The sequence below is a fragment of the Pezoporus wallicus genome, unplaced genomic scaffold (genome assembly GCF_028554395.1).
Source record: "Pezoporus wallicus isolate ANWC-B61680 ecotype Strahan unplaced genomic scaffold, APGP_CSIRO_Pwel_v1 contig_11829, whole genome shotgun sequence".
Lineage (NCBI taxonomy): Eukaryota > Metazoa > Chordata > Aves > Psittaciformes > Psittacidae > Pezoporus > Pezoporus wallicus.
In genome coordinates, this window is record NW_026635494.1 from 579,213 (window position 1) to 599,138 (window position 19,926).

Consider the following 19,926-nt stretch of genomic DNA (forward strand, 5'->3'; position numbering starts at 1 on the left):
TCTGCCACTTAATTAACTGACTGCTCGTTATTTCCTGAAATGAGCTCCTCCATCCTCCTGCTTGCCTGAATTTTGGCTCTCAGATGCTCCCCACAAAGCCGTCCATCTCAGTCTAGCATCCTGTACCTCATTTAAAGCTCAGCTACCACTCAGCAAGGATTAGAAAGAGCTAGAGACAAGCCCCGGGACTGAGGGAGGACTCCAAAGGGAAGCTTTTCTTTAGGGACATCAGTCAGGTTCAGCTAGAGTGAAGTAAATAGGATCACATCAACACGGCTCAGTACGGAGCTGTACCTTTGTATTTCCAGTACCCTCAGGATCTGCCTTGCTGCAGACCTCTTCTAGCTAAAGGTCACTGGGCCCTGTCCTTCTATTACCTGCACAGGAATATGCATTAAAGGGTCACACCAGGATGAACTGGAGGGAGGGTTTATAATTAGTTAGGTTCATAAAATATTACTCCGCTATGGGCTGATATTTATACTTGATATTCTCAGGCAAATGGATTCACGTTGCTGAGACTGAGAAGCACCGCTCTTGGTGTGGAGCACTGTGAATCAGCCCTCCTGGAGGAAGAATTTGAGAGAGACCTGCAGCATCAACATGGGGACCCCATGTCTCCCATGAAGGATGAGGGGAGCAGCCCCATGCCATGGAATGAGGGAGGGAAAGGATATTGTCCAAGGTCTTGGAGGAGGAAGGTTTTATGTTTTCTCCTCGGGGAGGACTCTCACTCTGCCTGTCTTCTGCTTCCCTTGACTTTGCCCTTTGAATCTACTATTTCCTCCTTCAGCATCAGTCATTGAAAACCAGCCTTTCCTGCATGGCTGCTAGTATCCCTCTGCTGCTGCTGCCTCACATTAGCATCTCCCTCTCTGGGGCTGAGCAAATCCACACAAAGGGGGTTTAAAGAGCTGGTTGTCAGTTGAGAGCCAAACACGGGCATGCTCAGCCCCGTGGATAATTACAGGGTATTTTATAGAGGATTGACCCATAAGGCGCAGCTCTAGGACCTATAGAAACCAACAGCAAAGGGGGCAAGTGCTGAATTAGCATCAGTGGTATTTGAGAGGTGGGCTCAGATCGGAGTGTGGAGGTTGCCTTGCTCCAGGAGAGGATACTCCTATATTGGGAAGGCTGTTTGTTCACACCCGTGGGTGGTGGGGCTCTTTTGCTGTTTAGGGTGAAAGGCAGTGAGGATGGGGCCAGGCAGCACTATTAGCTCCCTGATCTCCTTACCAGTTTGTCAGTGTAGGGAGAGGGCTCGGTGGCTGCCATGTCGTAGTATGGAGTCTGCAGAGGGAGTTTCTGGATTTCCTCCTCGTGTTTCATGTTGTCTAAGTGAACAACCTATAACAGACGAGAGAGAAGAGGGATGAGAAGAGCAAGTACTGTTCTTCTGTCACAGCTCAGGGCCACATCTGCACCACCACCAGGTATCACCATGGAAGGCAGTGCATCTTACCTTCTCCCTTCCTCCAACCATATGATTTGCCTCCCATTCTCTTTCTTTCATTCCCATACCCCTCACTACCACCCATGACATTCAGAATGGTGGGCATGCTCGGAAGTGCTCTCATCTGAACACCACCTCATTTAAAACTCAATCCCCACCAAAGTAAGCAGGATCCCAATTATAGCTTTCAAATAGTGCCAAACTTTGGGAGTTCCGGGCAGACAAGTCCTCACTTTCTGACCCTCAAACTTAGGCCATGGGTGATTTTCCTCTTGCAAACCCAGTGTTCCCACTGCAGACACTGCTTGAAGTCGGTTTTCCTTGCCAGAGGAAGGAGCTTGCAGCTGGGTTAGGGAGCCATACCTGGATGTCTTCTGCAGTCAGGTGGCTTTTCATCTCCTGTTTCCTCTTTGGTGGAGGGGCAGGTTTGTGGGATGGAGGCAAGTCGATTCTGCAGGTAAAGAAGTGGTTAGAGAAGAAAGGGGTCTGCTTGCTTTGGTGTACGTGACAAGCCGCATCCTGCATGCGCCAAAGAGTGGGTTGTGTTTGGCACCAAACTGCCAATATAACCATATACATTATTCTCTGTAACCCCTCTGTGCCCTCCTTCTCACCCCAATTAGAAGTGTTAATAGAAATCAGCATTCTGTTCCTAACTCCAAGCAAATCCCCATGTCGGATTGCAGATCCTGAGCTGCAGCTGGGGTACCTGTCTCCCAGCACTGCTTTGGGATGGCTCCAAACCATCCCATGGGAGGAGGCTCATTCAATGTATAGCTGTAGGGTACCAGGAAGTGTCTGGCAGCGTCTGCAAATCAACAGGGTAATGTCACCCCCAGTTCCGGAGCTTGCCTGCACTGGCAACCCCTGCCACAGGCTTCCCAGTAGGGCTTTGAGTCTTCCTTGTAGACGTGCTATGCCACGCAGGCGGATTCATCCCTGACCCCAGTCAGGGGATCAACTTTTGCCCCAGAGCATAAGGATTGGCAGCCATTATAATCCCAGCCTAGAGACTGCCTCTGCGCATTCTGATCACATGCATGGATGTGCCTAATCCCTTTACAAAACTTATTAAACCCGATCCGCTAATTGGCTGCCTCCCCCTCCCTTCTCTCTGTACAATCTTCACCACATCTTCTGACAGAGATGGGTGACTTTCCTTGGCAACCCAATGGATTCTAGCTTGGGATCGGAGCGTAGGGGTGAGTGGGAAGGTAAAATGGGTCCCCAAGGCTCTGCAAAGCATTGACATGATGGCTTTAAAGGAAAGAAATGCTGTTACCTTTTGGAGGCTTTGGAGCAGACGGCAATAGAGGCAGCACCTCTGCAGACTAGGGCACCATTGTGTTTCTATTCTCAGCTAAAGTGGCTCTTCACTGTGCCTGTGTGGAGGGCCATTGTGGGAAGTGGATTGTCTGAATGCATCTCTAGCTTAGCGCTGATGCTGTTGATGCAATTTCACCTTGTGGTGCTGTAGTTTTGTTTGTGTGCCTTTCTGTTCCTCCTCCTGCTTTCCCTGTTCTCTTCCCCCCCCCCCCCCATCTCCACTTATCCTCCAATGCCCTCTCTCAAACGGGACTAAATGGAGCACAAAATGTGGCCAAGATGTATCAACAATGAGGATGGGTGTTGTGGAACATAAAAGCAACTTCTGGCCTTTGGGCTTTCTGTGCCTCCCCGATGAAGTGGGGAGGAAGGGAGTGGGTGCTCTTGTGAAAAGGCAGTTACAAGATAGAGCTTTTCAGGAAGAGGCCAGGATAAACAGTTCTGAAGAGGGCTCTGTTCCTGCTGCATAGCCTGAAGTCCACACCACCGAATTCCCTGCCTGGGATCAGTGCTGCACAGCCTAGGGCAGAGCAAAGCAAGTACCTGTCAAAGAGGAGCCCCCGGGGCATCCCCTTGCCCTGCCCTTGTATTGCCAGAGTTCAGGTCTTCAGGCTGGCACCGCATGAACAAAGCTGGAACGTGGAGCGCCTGCGACTGGATTCCTTGGGATATCCAAGGTGCTCAGGCTCTATCAGAGACCCCTCTCTGAGTCAAAGGAGTGAGCCAGGGGGTGGCAGACAGGAAAGCCAGTTTGCTGACCAGCTTTTCTCTGTGCAGGTAGTGAAGGACCTGCGGTGCTCTCTGTAGCCCCATCCATCCTCTACTTCAAGCACGAGGCTACTTACAGGTCGTTGTCTGTTTCAGTGCGGTCCTTTTGTTGCCTCCTGTAGACAATAATTACGGTGACAGCCACGCCAATGATGAGGACTGCTGCGATGACACCTCCCACGATCCCAATAATGCCTCCTGGGGCACCCTGAGGTAGTGGCTTATCTGCAACACACAGGGAAGCACAGGAAAGAGGGTCAGGGTACCAGACAACACAAGGGTAAGGCGCTAAGAGCAAAGGTCATGCTGAAACGTAGTTTTCAGAGCTCAAAAGGCACAGAACTCTGTAGCTGCAATTGCAGACCATGTGTTTCCAAGTGCTAACCGCTTCCTTATCCATTCTGCAATTCCCCCTTGAATTAGGTGGTTATTCCTGGGCCTGCTGTTCTGCTTTTGTTCTGTCCTCAAAGAAAGAAGGGCTTAGGGACTAAAGGTGCTTCCAAGATGACCCCCCATATGGTGCAGTGGGACTCATATGGACGTGCTGCTTGAGATAATAGTATCAATAACTATCTTGAAAGCCTTCTGCAGGGCCTTATCACAGTGTCTTCAGTGAAGTCCTGGCACTGCTGAAATGAAGGAGAGCTTTGCTATTAAAGTAGACCTTAGAAGACCTGAGGACGGAAGCTCAGTTTATCAATGTGGAGTAGAGCTATGTACACCCCTAAACCATACCAGAAAGAAGTCCTGCATGGAGGATTGAGGGGCGAGGGGATGATGTATCACGTCCTGCATTTCATTTCCTCTTTGCCTCATGGCCAGAGAGCTCGGTGACTTGGGCCAGCTCCTCAGTGGCTAACATGGACCTCATTCAAAGGAAATCTATCCCATGGGCCTGACGGGAAAGTGCTTTGAAACATACGATAAAAGGATTTAATTTGCTCTACCTTCCAACCTAATTAAACTTGAAAACTAGCTAATTGGTACTTTGTACTTACAGCTCCGGCAGTGATGAAAGAAGGAGATAATTGGAATGGAGGAAGAAGGAGGAGGAGGAGAAGGAAAAGGAATTCAGGGGAGGGGAGCGAGACAGAGATGAGGGAGCAAGGTGTTTCATAGAACTTGTCTGTCACGTCTAATTCTCGTACTTAATGCCCTGGCTGCTGTTAGAGGCTGAATACTGGACTATACTGACCTCGTTCTGCAGCAGTTGGCTTTGGGTATCATAGTGGTAGCCTGTATCTCCACTAAACCCAAGGTCTCAAAATTAGGCACATCTTACACTTGTGCATGGTTATAAAACATCCGTACACGTTCCCAAATCACACAGGACAACTTACACAGGCCATTTCAGGGTGAAAATCTGCCATGCACTCCCACCTCATATCCATGGATTCATCGCTTGCTTAGCTTGAAGGCTGGGCTCCCTGAAATCACTTACACCAGGTGCAATTGCAGAGCCGTGCTGCTAAGAGCCTGTTCCCACATCTCACCTCTTCACCTTTCAGATTCACTCCTGTCATCCAGAAGTGAACTGAGATGCTTAAACCTTTCCCAGGGAAAAACCCTTCTCTGGTCAATACTGACAAATTGCACAGCAGAGAACTGGCATGTTTACTGCATCGGTACAAAACACTCGAACTCCCAGCACCATGCTGAGAGCATTTTCCCTGGGAAGTGTCTTGACACAGATCCCTCACACCCCTTTCCATGCAAACCTGGTTTTCTCTTGCCTCCATCAGTCAGCATCCCACACCTTCCCTGTTCATTAATTAAGAGCTTAGAGCTGTGTGTCTTCAAGTGATGCTGTAGTCATCAGCATGTGAGGCTCCGCTCCCCACCATCCTCAGCAGTGGCAGTCACTTTGCTTTCTCTTCCTTTCTCCATAAGCCACATTATCTTGTAAATCATATTTCTGCCTTGAGACAGCTCACTTACAGCCATGCTCAGGCTGACGTGTTGCAATCCAAACCCCAGGGACAGCGACGGTAAAGAATCTTCCAGTCACTTTGGCTGGGGCATTTCCATGATGAATTGGCCTCTAATGGCTCTCTGGATGGCAGGTAGTGAGCAGAGAACATCAGCCTCCTGCTACAGCTGTAAATCAGCAGTGTGTATATGTGTGTGGGGGAAAGGGATGGAAGGAAGAAGAGGGAAAGGAAGTAAATAAAGCCAAAATGAACCTCCAGGAACTTGAACAGGGCTGTGCACTAGTGGAAAAGGGCTAGGAAAATCTAAAGAGGGGAAAATGCAGCCATCAGTTTGCAGAAGAGAAATAGAGGGCACTGGGTAAAGAAAGTAAGGGGATGAGGAGAGGGAAAGGACAAAGGAGCACTGTGAATGCTTTGGGGTGTCTAACACCTTGTCCTTCTTGCCAAGCCAAGGTATGAACATTCTGGTGTAGGTACCCATTACAGCTGCCTCAGATGGGGCTGTGTTGCTTCCACAGAATGGCAAATACCAAACAATGACACAGTCCTACAGCAACAAGCCCTGCCCTACACGTGCAGGTCTCTTTCCTGAGGACAGGCTGAGCCCACCTGCAGAAGTGGTGGTGACATCTCCACAGGAATCCAGCTAGGAAGCTGTGAAAGGCAATGGGATCATTGCTGTCAATAGGAGGAAACACCGAGAGATGAGGGAGATAAATGAGAGATCATGAAAGTGCAGAGAAGGGGAAAAGAAATGGAAAAGGTAGAGAGAGACCTTCCTTTCTGCTGGCTTTCCCCTCTCTCCCCCCTTTTTGCTTTGGGTTTTTTTCCTGTTTTAAACCTTCTTCCATCAGCATCCCTGCCTATTTCCTCAACCTCCCCTTCCTGGGGAAGAGCTATGGCTAGCATAGCACCTGCAACCCAGCCTATGCCCTTCCTTCCTCTGTGGACACTGCCTCCTTAACAGGCAAAGCCAGAGGCACCAACAGGGCTTGTCTGGAGGGCAAGGGGGCTGCAAGAAAGGATGCTGTAAGTGAAGCAGGAGGACGCGAGGAAAGCCTCAGGAGAAGCTAAGAATGGGGAGATGAGGATTCAGTTACACTGACAGGGCTTTCGTGCAGCCCTGGGAAGGTGTTTGCAAGGCTTGCGAATCAGGATCAGAATAAATTGGCAGGGCAGCTCAGGGGCCTCCAGACTGGAGTGGGAAAAGGCTTTGGCAATTAAGAATGCAAAACCCCTTGCTCTGTGTCACGCTCGGATAATTTAAACTCTCCAAAAAGTTAGTGAGAAGCAGTTGGCAGTGAGCTTGGTACCAGAGAGCCCAAAGGGGTTGAATGAAGAGCTCAGCCTTATCTGGATGCCTAAGGGCTGCTGGGAACTTCTCACTCCTGCTGGAAACTGAATTAATTCACAGTGTTACAATTAAGGAGAAAAGAAGGACACTCCACCCCCAGTCTCTTTCAGAGCAGTTTCCTTCGTTACTTTGTTCTCCCATGGCTATTCTGGAGATAGAAGACAGAGGAAAGGAAGAAAAGCGGTTATCTATCCGTAAAGCATCCTGCCCACTCACCCAATGGGGTGTTTGTGCGTGTGTCCGGGTTTCCAAAAGCAACTGGTAACAGATGAAGACCTTCCTACCAGCTAGGTCAATTAAAACACGGTGTGAGGTGCTGATACTGCAATTCCTCACTCCCCGTGCTCGGTTAAATCACACCCAGAAGTTCAATGCTGTCTGTTGTTCCCATTTCCCAAACAAGTGAAGAATGTCCACTAGACAAGAATGTCCATCCTGGAGAGATGCATTGGCCACAATCACAGTGCTTAACTGAGGCATAGCCTCATAGCTGTGGAAAAAGCCTCGTCCAAACAGCCACAGGGCTCTGTCTGTATGGACAGAGCCGTGGCTCACATTTACTGCACGCAGCCATGGTAGTGTTTCAAAGCACAGAGACAAAGGGACAGAGCTGTCCACACGTGCTATGCCCATGGGGTGAAATAGTGCAGCTGCAGAGCGCAGTAGTAAATAATAATAGAGGAACAATGAAAGCTCTGGAGAACCAGCTTGCAGGAGAGCAAGAGAGATGTTCCCAAAGGGAACGTGAAGTGAGGCAAAGATGGATAAACTGGAAAGCTTCCAGAGGAGGGTATTCCAGAGCGGAGGAAATGACTCAGTTGCTCTTGGTGGAGGGTGATGTGAAGGACTTTCTAAAAGGGAAAGGAAAGAAGAGACAGAGGAGGGTCTGTCACTCTTTTGAAAGTAAGGTGTCTTTCCTTACAGCTACTTGTATGGCTGGGACATTTGCATCATGAAGCAGCCTGGCTGTTGCTGGGATCAAAGCATGCGAGCGGGATACATTACATCCCCACCAAGGGCCTGTGCCTGTATGGGATTGACTTTATGTAAAGCTGGGATTGGCCAGACAGTTCTGTGCTTGCTGCAGTTTGGGTTTCACACCTTTAATGTCTTCTTTCTATCCTGTCTGCCATGTAGTCAGCTGCCCCAGGGAGAGCCTAAGCCCCATCTAATTGCTGATGCACTAACCTGCATCTCCCAGGTAAATCTGGAAGCCGAGTCAGTCTTCGGGCCCAGCTCACTGCAGCTCTTTGAGCTCTGTGGTTTATTTGAGCACCACTTTCCTCAAACAGAGCTGCACACTCTTCTTTGCCTCCTCCTAACTTCAACCTGATCCCTCAATGCTTCGCAGAAAACCAGCATGACAACATACACCTCTTCTGATAGGACATTTGCTCAAAGATCTGCCTGCATCTGTAACCAATTGCAAAGCAGGGTTCCCTTTCTGTTTATCACCTCCCCACACAAAACAAATCCCCATCTATTTCAAGGCTGGCTGGCCAAGGCACTCAGCAACGCGCTGCCTCGCTCGCAGACAAGTTGCAAATCAATAGGAAGGAATCGTGATCCTTTTCTTTATGCTGGCAGCTTTGAAGCTCTTCTCACTGCCAGCCTTGCTGGAGTTAATGTTACCTCGGTACTCAACTGCATCCCTGTTCACAGGCATATACGGCTTGCAGATATAAAGCAGCCTGTCCTGGTACAATGCCAGCTCAAAGTAAGCCTGTCTGTGACCTGGATTGTCACCCTGCTCCAGTGGAAAGGGGTTAGCACTTGCTGGACTCTTTCTGCTGCTAAACCTTTGAGCAAGATGCTGAGATCAGATGATGCATATTTATAATACACCCCACCTGACACATTCCAGGGAGCCTGAGACACGGCAAGTTCACAGAGCTAAATTAAACTGAGTTGAAAAGCTTGGCAGAACAAATACATCCCCAGTTTGGTTTAAAAGACAAGAGCGGGATTGGCTGACGTGAGGCACGCTCCAACAGCATACACATCCCCAGGCACAAGCCGGTTCAGAGCCTCGTGATGCTTTGTGTTTGTAAAGGGTTAATGGAATGCTGTTCTCAGGGGAGCGGAGATGTGAGCTGGTAGAGCTGATGGGCCAAAGGGTAAGATGAACAGCAGGGCTTGCGAGTCACTGGAGGTTTAAAGGGATCTGAAGTATGAGGGAGGAGAGGTGGCGTAGGTTTCTCTGGGGGCAGTTCCCTTCGCTGTGTATGTTAAGTGAATCCCTGGCAGGGACAGCTAAGCATCCAGAGGATAAAAGGGATTAAGACGGAAAAGATGCTGTACACCATTAGCGTGAGGTTAAAGTTCCATCCAACCCCCACCCAGCAGCAGCATTTCCTTCACCCATCCGAGCTGGGTCCCGAATCTCCATGCCCTTTCCTTTTGTCCTGGCCTTAAATGGAGTGGAGAAGGGGACCACGACATCTCAGTGTTCATCCAGAACCAGCTCTGCTATCAAGTGTTGTTCATCTGCTGACATACGCCGAGAGAGGAAGAAGGGGAGTTAGAAAGACGGGCAAGAGGAGTGATTTGGTTAGCAAGGGTGGTTGGCAGGGTTTTCTGAGCAGGAGGAGTGCCTGGGCTTCACTTGGCAAGAGCAGCCCTCCCCATCCCTGCCTCCCAGAGACTCCTCCAGCTACAAAAAGAGCTCAGGACTGATCTTGCTAACAACGTGCTTCTGGTTCTTCAGTGTCCCCAGGGGCAGTCAAACAACAAATGCTCCTGACTTCTCTCTGTGTTGTCCTTCCTCTCCCTCCCACAAACGGGAATCCCTCACAACTGCCAAGCCCTCTATGAGTGACCTGATACATCCCCCCTCTAATTCCGCTCTCTTGAAGTTATGGGTATTCTCTGGGTCCCAAGTGCATTCGGAGCATGGGTATCCCACTGCCGAGGTACTAATAGCAGCATCTTTTTAAGATCCCTGCCCACTTTGCTTTCCCCTGTAATTTTTACCAGCCCAACTTAAAGACTTTGCAAACCACTTTGCCCGTCTCTGATGAGGTTTTGGGAGAGTTTGGCAGTGTGGTGTGTGGATCCAGCCCTCCCTGGGGTGCCTGCTTTGAAGAGCATGCCCAACTGCAAGTGGACACATGGATCTGCTTGATATTAGTAGAGATTTCACACACATTCCAGCAAAGACAATTGCTTTGCCATTCACCAAGGGTGGAGGCATCTCGGCTCTCTCCAGTTAATGACCAGCTTTCCCCCTTTCCTCTCCTGCAGGAGAAGCAGCAGAGTCATCCTTGGTTAAGTAGCATCTGCTTAAGTAGCTGCTGGCTGCAGAAGCATGTCTGGAATGTGGCTTTAACCCCTGGTGACCTTCCCTTGCAGTGCTTCCCAGTGGCCATGAAAGAGGCTGGGGTTTGGATAGCAGCAACAGGAGCAGTGTGTTAACCCCATGGGATCCAGCAGAGAGGAGGACTTGACCCTTGCAGCTGCCCTGCAGACACCTCTTACTGAGTTGGTTTTCCTTCCACTCCTGGAGCAAAGGTGTTAAGCAGCACCTGGACACATGGTTTGGGAGCTTAGGAATGAGGGCCTGTTATCTGTGTGGAAGGACAGAGCTTGGCAAGGACATCACTGTGCAACAGAAAGGCCAGATGCTGAGGGTGAGGCAGCAAGCAGCCATTTGCAGCAGTGTCCACCCTTAGAAACTGAGCTCTGTTTGTGCACATCCCTGTGCTTTCCACTCAGCCAAACAATGTCTGCATTAGGTCTAGACTGTAGGCTGTCCCTGTCTCTTCATGCCACTCAGTGGCTCTAGCAGAGAGTCTCTAACCCATCTATCCAAATCTCTGCCCTCTCTTCATCCTGCTTGTCCATCTCCACAAATCTCCCTGCCTTCCCAGAACCGGGGGCTTCCCAGCTCAATGCAGCAATATGGAGAGTGCCCAAACCTGTTTTGGAGGAGAAGATGGGCCCTGGAGAAGATGGAAAATGTTATCTGACATTTCTTCTGCCTCCCAGCCCTTAATTTTAGTTCTGCTTCATTTCCTTGCAACTCAGCAGAGTAATGAACAATCAAATCCCTTTAGCAGTTTGTTTCTTCTGCTGTACAGTTTCAAGGAGGTGATGACACTTTAAATTGCCTCTCCTGGAGGAGGAAGGGGCCAGATCCTGAACCCCATTACACTGTAGTGTGTCTCTCTTGATCTAAGCAGGCCGCCCAGGGCACAGCGTGGTCCCAAATCCATGTTTGGTCAGAGATGCAGCCTTGCTCCCTTGATGAGTCCATTAAGGTCATGCTATTACAAGCAGCCACCAGATGAATCGTGTCAGATAGAAGGTACAGGCACTGCAGCTCAGACTCTCATCATTTGCGTTAATAGAGTTAATTTGCTCAACAATCTCCAGCAGCACTCCTGGGTATGTCTCACTCTGCTTGGCCACATGCCCTGGGTCCTATTTGTCTCCTGTTGCCTCCTGGATGCTTACAGCACAGGGCAGCTGTATCTTGGATGTTCCCAAAGGATGAGATCAGTTCCCTGTTTGCGTCTGTGCAGAGAGAGGTGCAGACACAGGGTATGTGCTGCAGGGCAAGGAGGAACTGCTCTGCTTCTGTGTCATCTGGCCAAAAGGGCATGAACAGTTGTGTGAATGGAAAGGTGGACAGGGCTACAGTTCTCTTACTTCCCCTGGTTAACTGCTGCCTCCTCTCCTGCTCCTCACATGCATCCTCCTGACCAGTGGTGCTGAGGGTGAGATCTGCTTCTCCCAAGCCAGGGCTGTAACTGTGCCTGCGCTGATTTAGCAATAACATCCCCAGCTACCTCTATTCAATCCTGCTCCAGAAGAGAGACAATGGGGCAGAAAACAACTCAGACGTGATGCTTCTGACCCTTCTCCTGTTTTCTCCCTTCTGTTAATAGGAAACTCCTAACACACCTTCCCTCCTAACTTCTCAAATGTCTACAGGACAGTCCCTGCGTTAGCGTGGAATTTAAATCAATATTTAGCCATGTAGACTTAATTCAGCTGGGAACTTCTTAGCTGGCACATAGGGAGCTTCCCTCATGTCCAATATACATCAAATGCAAAAGCTGGAAAGAGAGCGATCAGTCAGAATGCAAGAGAAGCTGTGAAGGACAGGCGATGGATACAAAAGCGAGGGTTACCCTGGGGAACACAACAGGAACAAACAAAATCTCTGCAGTGCTCTATAGTCACTTTACCAGATGGATATGGTCAAGAGGGCAGTAATGATCCAGAAAAAGGCAGGAGATTTGAATAACTATTCATGATCTCTCTCTGGAGACCAACAGCCATTTGTTTGTTGCTTCTAAGATGACAAAACAATTGCCGCATGTTTGAGGATGACAAGAGCAAGGAGCTTGCTGGACACCATCTCCTTGGATACTCCACTTAGTATAAGCAAACAGATAGGTTGAAAGTCTTAGCTGAGGAGATCCCTAACTGAGTAACTGAGTCCTGTTAGGTTTTAGTGTACATTAAAACAGTTGAATTCTAGGAGGTTAAATCCTAGCAGGCTGGAAGAGAACACAGAGAATGTCTTGAATTGCTGGCATCCAAGGAAAAAAGCTAACACAGGTTCCAGTTAATAAAGAATTAATAAAAGGCAGGCATAGAATCAATGCCAATCTACCTGGTTCATGGGAAATAGCTCTTGTCAGTCAAACACAATGTCATCTTTTGCCTCCTAAACCAGTCATCTCATCAACGTAAGCGCAGAGGTGGAATGGAAGATAGATTAAGACTGGCTAGCTGACAGGTCTCGGAAGGAGTTGTCAAGAGGAAATCACTGTCAGCGGGCACATTTCCACATAGTCTGCAAGGAGGGGTGGTGGTTCTGATGCCACTCGATGCTTTCATAAGGCTGGTGGAAATAATGACCACCTCAGTGCCTTAGCAATCCCTGGAGGAGACAGAGGTTGGTGGATTTGTACAGAAGACCATTAATACACCCAGGACATTGTAATTCAGCCACTGCAACGCTCTGGGAAGAGGACCGAGAAGGGAAGAATGCAGAAGATGCTGGAGTATAGCTTTACAGTAAGTGTATTGAAACTGGACCTTAAGCGATGCTTAAGAAAGAAACCAGTGCCAACCTGCAGCAGAGAAACAGGGGAACAAGCAAGAGCTGAACACGGAATCTCAGAGGCTGCCAGCACCTATCAGTCACAAGGTGATGCTGTAAACCGCAGACAAACCTTCCCCATCTCTGCACTTCTTTCTCCCCACCCTAATCCTCTGCTGTGTGTCAGCCTTTTTGGCTCAGCAGTCAGTGACCCCCTCTCCGACGCAGGAAATGTTATTGGCTTCGAGGAAAGAGCATCCTAGGGAGGGGAGAAGGGTCTCAAAGCCTCTGTGGATGGTGCAGAGCTCCCTACACGCATCCCTCCGTGCAGGGACCGGCTTCACACATCCTCCTCTTCAGCTCCCCCTATTCTGTTGCTCAGGTAACACTTTCAAGGCAGGTCCTCCAAGGAAATTTTTAGGTCAGTTATAATTGGGAAACCTCGTGTGGAGCTATAAAACATCAGTTAATATGCTGGAACTATCTAGTTAAATGCCAATTATAAAACCCCATAAGCTCCTCAACTCAAATATATTAATAACATAATTAGACATTCATTGCTTATGCAAATTAAAAGTTAAGTTAATCGGACATCAAGGAAACCCCGGGAAGTGACCATTTAAGTAACTAATTTCTATTTAATTATGATTTCTTCCTTTTATAAAGCCCCCATGCCATTATTTCTCTACTGCTCCGCAGTGTTTACTCTACCCATTCAGACTTGGCATTCCCACTCTGGTATCCATTCATAATACCAGACAGCTGCGGCATTCATATCAACAGCCATGGTCCTCGCACAGCTGGCAGCAGCTGGGCTGGCTGCCCCTCCTACTTGTTGCTCCTTCTCCTACCTCGTCCTTGTCTAAGGTATTAGGAAGGGCACAGCCGGTATTAAATGTCCTCCAGGTTCTGTAGATTAAGAGGGGGTAGAGGATGAGGTATGCACCAGATGCATGGAAAAGCATCTGCTGGGGATGGTGACAGGGAGCATATGTTTGTACACATCCCATAGGCAGAAGTGAGCTCTCATGAGCAAGATAAGGATTTAGCTCTCCCAAGTCTGCCCCTGAGCCTTCTCCTCTGGTTCCCTGCACACCTTCACTGAATTCATTTCACTTCTCTGTATCACCACCCCCAAGGGAAAGGGGAAAAATGATGGACCTCAGGGGATGAGTGTTTCATGATCAGATCAGCTCCTTGGGCGGACAAATCTGTGTGCCAGCAGAAAGCTACTGTTCATTATGACTGTAAGGCAGTAATTGAAAGGGCTGGGAGCTACAGCAGGACAATAAGATGAGATGGGAAATGAAGTGGTTTGTCCCTTGAGGGATGGAGACATTTCCCCTGGTGAGCCGAGGCCCTGCAGCCAAGGCCATATGGATGGACTCCCTCCCTCCAAGCAACAGGCAATCAGTTAAACCTGACGGGTGTGAAGTTGGCAATTTTCTTTTCAAAACAGTGAGATAAACAGGCTGCCAGGAGCAGAGAGATAAGGGAGGAATGGAAACATCCAGGTGCCCTCTCCCCGTGGGGCTAGCAGGGGCTCACAGGCAGAGGGATGGAGGAAAGCGTTCACTTTGCAAAGGTCCAGATACACCAGGGGCTTGGGTGCAAGGCTAGGAAAAGGCTTGGCACTAATGAAAGAGAGAAACCCTGTCCTCCCACAGCTCCTCAAAGGGCGCTCCCTTTGATCTCGTCACATTTGATCCCTATTAATCTCCCGGGATTTAGCCAGCGCTGAACTGTTCCTCCTGATCTCCCCGGCGAACTACGGGACAACGTTTTCAGCAAAGAGCATTTAGTGCCTCTTTGCATGCATTTTCTTCCCGGTTCAGACAGAAACCTCTGCCTGCTTCCTACGAGGACCTGGGTTTGGTTCAGCAGTTGTGAAACCCACAGGGGAGGGATTGTCCCTAACTCACCTTGCGCTGGGCTTAGTCAGATGAGGTGAAGGGAGCAGCTCCAATGGTTGGTATCCATAAATCACTGCCTTTCAGTATCTCAGCCCCTGAGGGGTGATACAACGTTTTTAACCTACATTTTAATAGCAGACACGTTTATCTCCCTGTGCCCTTGCTTTGCCTACACGGCCATGCCTGTGCAACACGGATCCGGCTGAGTTTTAAACAGGCTCATCCTCGTTCTGTTCATCATCTGGCAAATCCTATACAAGCGAGAGAGCCTGCGTTTAAACGCATCGGGGAAGGCTGTGAAATGCATTGTTTGGAGGGGGAAAGAAGCAGCCCCCCTTGCCTTCTGCCAGGCACCACTGAGAGCATCAACAGTGTCGCAGGTCCCCCAGCTGGAATACATTTGCATAAAGCAATTTCCTCTAACAAATACGTTCATACAAATCAAACTCGGGATTGCAAACGCTCTGAAACCATGAAAACAACCTCACCATACATATTTGTTACTACAAGTGATTCACCCAGCGCTGCTCTAAACCGACAAGTTTCCCTCAGTTCCACTTTTCCAGCACTAGCTCGAAGAGATTTAATGGTATGTGTGACCTTGAGTGCTTTGCCTTGAACTAAAGCACAGATTGCCCCTTACCTCACGATGAAGTTTAGACTGATGGTGATGTATTTCTGGACTGGTGGCCTGTGGCCTGACCTGTCTCCAGTGCTCCCACCCCTGCATATCCAGCCTGGGTCCACATCTCCCAGTTACACTGCCTTTCTCTCTGTCTGTTGCAGCCCTTTGTGCTTCCAGCTCTGAGTCTGCCATGAATGTGGTTTTGAGTGTTGTGCAAGACGTTAACCCCAGTATGGGAGGGACACCCTCCCAGGAGCCAGGGCCCAAGGGTATTGGGCAGGTTGCCTGCTAATTCCCTGATTACACTGGACTCTATGTCACTCTCGCTCACTATATATCCTACTTAGGCCACATTCATTGCTATGGGTGGAAATAAGCATAACTCCTTTATAGGCAGAAAAGTTGAATATGCTCACACCATTGAGGAACCTGGCTCTGTCTCTCCACCACGGACATTTCGGCCCTGAATTCCATGTACATCTCCCAGGTCCAGGGAGGGAAATTGGATGGCATTTGCTCTGGTTCAGACTGGCTTTCTGCTGCCGGACCATGCCCAGCAGTGGGCAAACAGCCTATGAGCAAACACAAGCCTCTTGTTCATCTCCTCCTGCCCTGATCCAGCTCCAACCCTGACTCTGCTGGCACCTCTGCTGATCGTCAGGGCTCTGAAGTTGCTGTTGGGGCCAGCAGCGCTCGCCTGCAGAGATGTGGCTTTGAGAAGGGATCCAAGCCACGCTGCCATTTTTCCATAGGCTACATGCATTGCTGGCATTCCCGCCCCCAACGTGTTTCTGTTTTGTTCCAGAGAAACACAATACTTAGGGGCACTGCATGGGACTCGCTTCCCGCTGTGTTCAGCTCTCTGCAACCTGAGCTGCTGAGAAGAGGCCCCGTGCAATGGGTTTTATCCATCATCACTTAACTGTAAGACATGGCCTGGGAAACCACCGCAGCATTTCCCAGGGGCTCATCGCAGTAGGACCATGGGCAAAGACAGCCCCTCCTATCCTTCTTTCCATCCAAGAGCCCCATCCCAGCTCCCTGGTGATCCCTTTTCTTTCTCCTTTACTTCCCTACCCCCAAACTTGGCTGATGTGGATGAGCCAGCTGCTGGGGATCCAGTTCTATGGATTCCTGCCCCTCTGCATCTCTGTCGTGGCTGGTCCTAGGGCTACTGACTTGAACCGCTGCAGCTGAAGCAAAGCTACACCTCCAACATCTTGTCACGACTAAGAGGAGCTGCAGACAGGGGAAAAGGAGAGGAGTAAAATATGTGGGCATATAGACACAGGCCAGCTAGTGGTCAGAACTCCCTTGGCCGCGTTGAAGCCTGATAACAAGAGTGCTCCTGGCTTTTGCTCTCTTTGCATCTGAGGAGAGGCTCCCCAAGGCTTTATCTTTAACCCCTTCCAAAGTAGAGGTGCCCACTGTCCTTTATCAGCAGAATGGCTGAGCACCAGTCCCTTTAGTGGCAAGGGGTTTTGAGGGAGCCTGTCTGCCAAGCAGCACACAATGCACTGATCATCTAGCCTTGCATCAGAGCCTCCTGCTGCTCTGGCTCATGCTCCATGCCTGCTTTGCTGCTGACTGGGAACGAAGAGTCTGCACCAAACCACTCCTTTCCAGCCTAATCCTGAACACTTCCTGCTCTGTTCAACCCACCTCTTCACAAGGGAGACCAGATCAGTTCAGATCTGGGTCAGGATCCCTCTCTCTGTGCTGGGGTTTGGCTCAGATCTCCAGCACATCATTCACGCGCTGAAGCTGGGTGCAAAATTCCTTTCCCAGGGACTATTCCGCTTCCCTAGGCCAGAGCCATGGCAAAACACCTGTTGATATCACTGCAAGGAAGAGCATGGGCATTTTCTCTCATCTCTTGCTTGCTTTGTCTCTCCCTCCCTCGCCAAAGCCTGAGTCTTGCAGAGTTGTCTGCCTTGATCTTTGGGAACAAGGCTTGCTTTGTAGCGTATATTCGCAGTCAGGAGTCTGAAAAGCCAGGGGAAAGACAAACTGCTCTTCCCAACGCAGAGATCAGTAACGGAGACGCAGGGATGCAGTTTGACTGATCTTGCCTCTCAATGGACCTTTAGCATCCCTATAGCATTCAGATGTTTTCAGTGTGCTATAAGAATACCCTACTGTGTCAAATCAAAGGTTGGCCCGTCCCAGTACCCTGGCCCTGCCCACACCTAATTAACAGTGCCTAGAGGAAACCTAAGAAGAGAGCAAGTGTGTATTGACATATTGCCAATAGCCTGTCCCATCTGCTATAGCTAACAGCAACTTAAGAACTTCCTAAGCTAGAGGCAGTGTCATAACTGTTAACAGCTTTCGATGGATTTTTCTTCCCCAGGTTCTTCTAGGGAAGAACTCTTTCAGCTCAGGTTACCTTTAGACATCAGCAGCATCCTTTAACAAGGGATTTCACCGTTTACATTGATAAGGGGAAACGCTCCCACCTCCTTTTGTCTATCTGGAGGCTGCTGTGAAGAATTCCACCTAATACAACCCAGTCGTTTGCTGTCCACCTTCTCCAGGCCACTCATTGCTTGGCACATCTCTTAACCCCCACCCTTGAGCCTTCATCTGCAAGCAACTCCCACTACACAGTACTGCACATCACGGGAACAGCCCTAGGTCACTGGAAAGCAGATGCCATTTCTGCTCCTGTGACTCTCCTTGCAGCTTCACTCCCAGGTTGCGATCGACGCAGTCACAGAGGCACAAAGAAAAGGAAAATGTCTCTTTTTCTTTTAAAATTCTTTATTTATAAAAAAGTACATTTTTTTTTTTTTTCCACAGCTGAGCCACTATTGGGTTTTATACAAGTAAAAGGAAGGGTGATGCAACACCCTGCCCACACAACTTAGAACCATGAAAATGCCTCCCTGGACCCCAAACAAACAAATTACAAAGGATGGAAAACGAAACGAAACGAAACAAAACCCAAACAAAAAATCATAAAAGTCCATTACATTATTATTCTTATTATTTTTATTTTTTATTTTTTACAAAAGCACTTACAACACAGATTACAAAAAAAAAAAAAAAAAAAAAGAAAAGAAAGAAGTGGGGTTGGGGTTGTTTGTCTGTCTCTAGTCTTTATTCCACAATTTAATTACAGCAAGAGGAGGAAGAAAGAGGGATCAAATCACTGCAGTTAAGGAATTATGCTTAAAAAACAGAAAGGCAAAAGAAAAGAAAAATCAGATCCTCAGTATGAGAGTACCTCCACCAATACCAGCTTATGCTAGCGGAGGATCGGACTCCATAGGCTTCTTACATTCACTCCCAGGTAAATGCCATATGAAAGTCACACTGGTCCAAAGTACAAACTCATCCCCTTCTCTAAGGCTTGGGTTTCCTTCCCTTGCTGGTGGACTGAATCCTCCCCTTAGCCCCATTGCAGAAGGCAGCACCCTCTGCTCCAGCACCCCAGCCCTGGCTGTGCTCTGCTATCATAAGCCTGGCAGAATGAAGACCAGGCATCAGTACACACGATGCTGGGAGCATCACTTCTCACTGGGTCCTAGCAGAGCAAACAGACCCCAAAACTTCAATGGGCCTGGGATACCCCCGCATTTCCACTGTATGAAACCCTCTAGCTCTGTGCAGCCCGCAGGCACAACGCATTTGCCTCCTCAGTGGGCTGGGCAATGGGGTTTCCCCTCCGCTCTTGAGCATAATGACTGGTAGCTGAACCTACAAAAAGCTGTGTGTGTGTGTGTGTGTGTGTGTGTGCGTTTGTGCTTATGCATGGGAAAGAGTAACAGCAAAGGAGAGCAGCAGCTCCTGTTCTAATTTCATTCCCTCCTCTAATTGCTTGAAGATCAATCTTTTGAATCCCTCTCTCTAACCCTCAGTGATTCCTGCTGAACAGTTGTTGTGTTCCTTTTTTGACTCAACATCAGGAAAATGGCTCCCTTTGTCCCTTATGTCTTTGCAATCAATTTGGTGCTACCATTTGGTTTGATTTTTGTATCTTTACTCAGAAATCTTCAGGGTTGGTTTGGGTTTTTGTTGTTTTTTTTTTTTTAATCCTTTTCTTTTTTTTTTTCCCCTGGCTGAATGAAAATGTTTTAACAACAGGGGTGGGGTGGGGGAATCTGGCAATTAAATAAGGGAAAATAACATCACCAGGGTGAATAATCTCAGAGCTAAACCCCAGCAGGAAAACAGCTGGGGTGTCTTTGTACATAAACTGCAGGCTTGTTTTGGGTTGTGACATCGATGCATCTGCATCAGTACCACTCCCTGCATACACACAGGGGCTTGGCCCGAATTCAGCTGCATTTGCTTTGTTGAGATGTGGGTGAGACCCAGAGCGATGTACCACAGGGCTCAGGCTGACCTCCCCTCATCCGCCTGTTCAGCTTTCCCATAGGCACATCTTACGTCTTGAGGTACCACAAGTTTTGCCTCAAGTTGCCATTCAGGATCAGGGCTTGGGAAGGGAAAAGCACCATGTTGATAAGTCTCTTCACTGGCAAGAACCCAG

At 48.9% G+C, this 19,926-nt stretch overlaps 1 protein-coding gene across 3 annotated transcripts in view; it reads right to left on the reverse strand.

Annotated features, from left to right (window-relative positions):
- NECTIN1 (nectin cell adhesion molecule 1) overlaps positions 1-19,926 on the reverse strand; it is a 91,853-nt gene that overhangs the window by 13,157 nt on the left and 58,770 nt on the right. For all 3 annotated transcript variants that reach the window (XM_057433149.1, XM_057433142.1, XM_057433164.1), the window contains exons 6-8: positions 3,628-3,775; positions 1,820-1,907; positions 1,240-1,350 (exon numbers count right to left, since the gene is read on the reverse strand). In XM_057433149.1, coding sequence (XP_057289132.1) covers positions 1,240-1,350; positions 1,820-1,907; positions 3,628-3,775 — 347 coding nt within the window. The remainder of the gene's footprint in view (positions 1-1,239; positions 1,351-1,819; positions 1,908-3,627; positions 3,776-19,926) is intronic.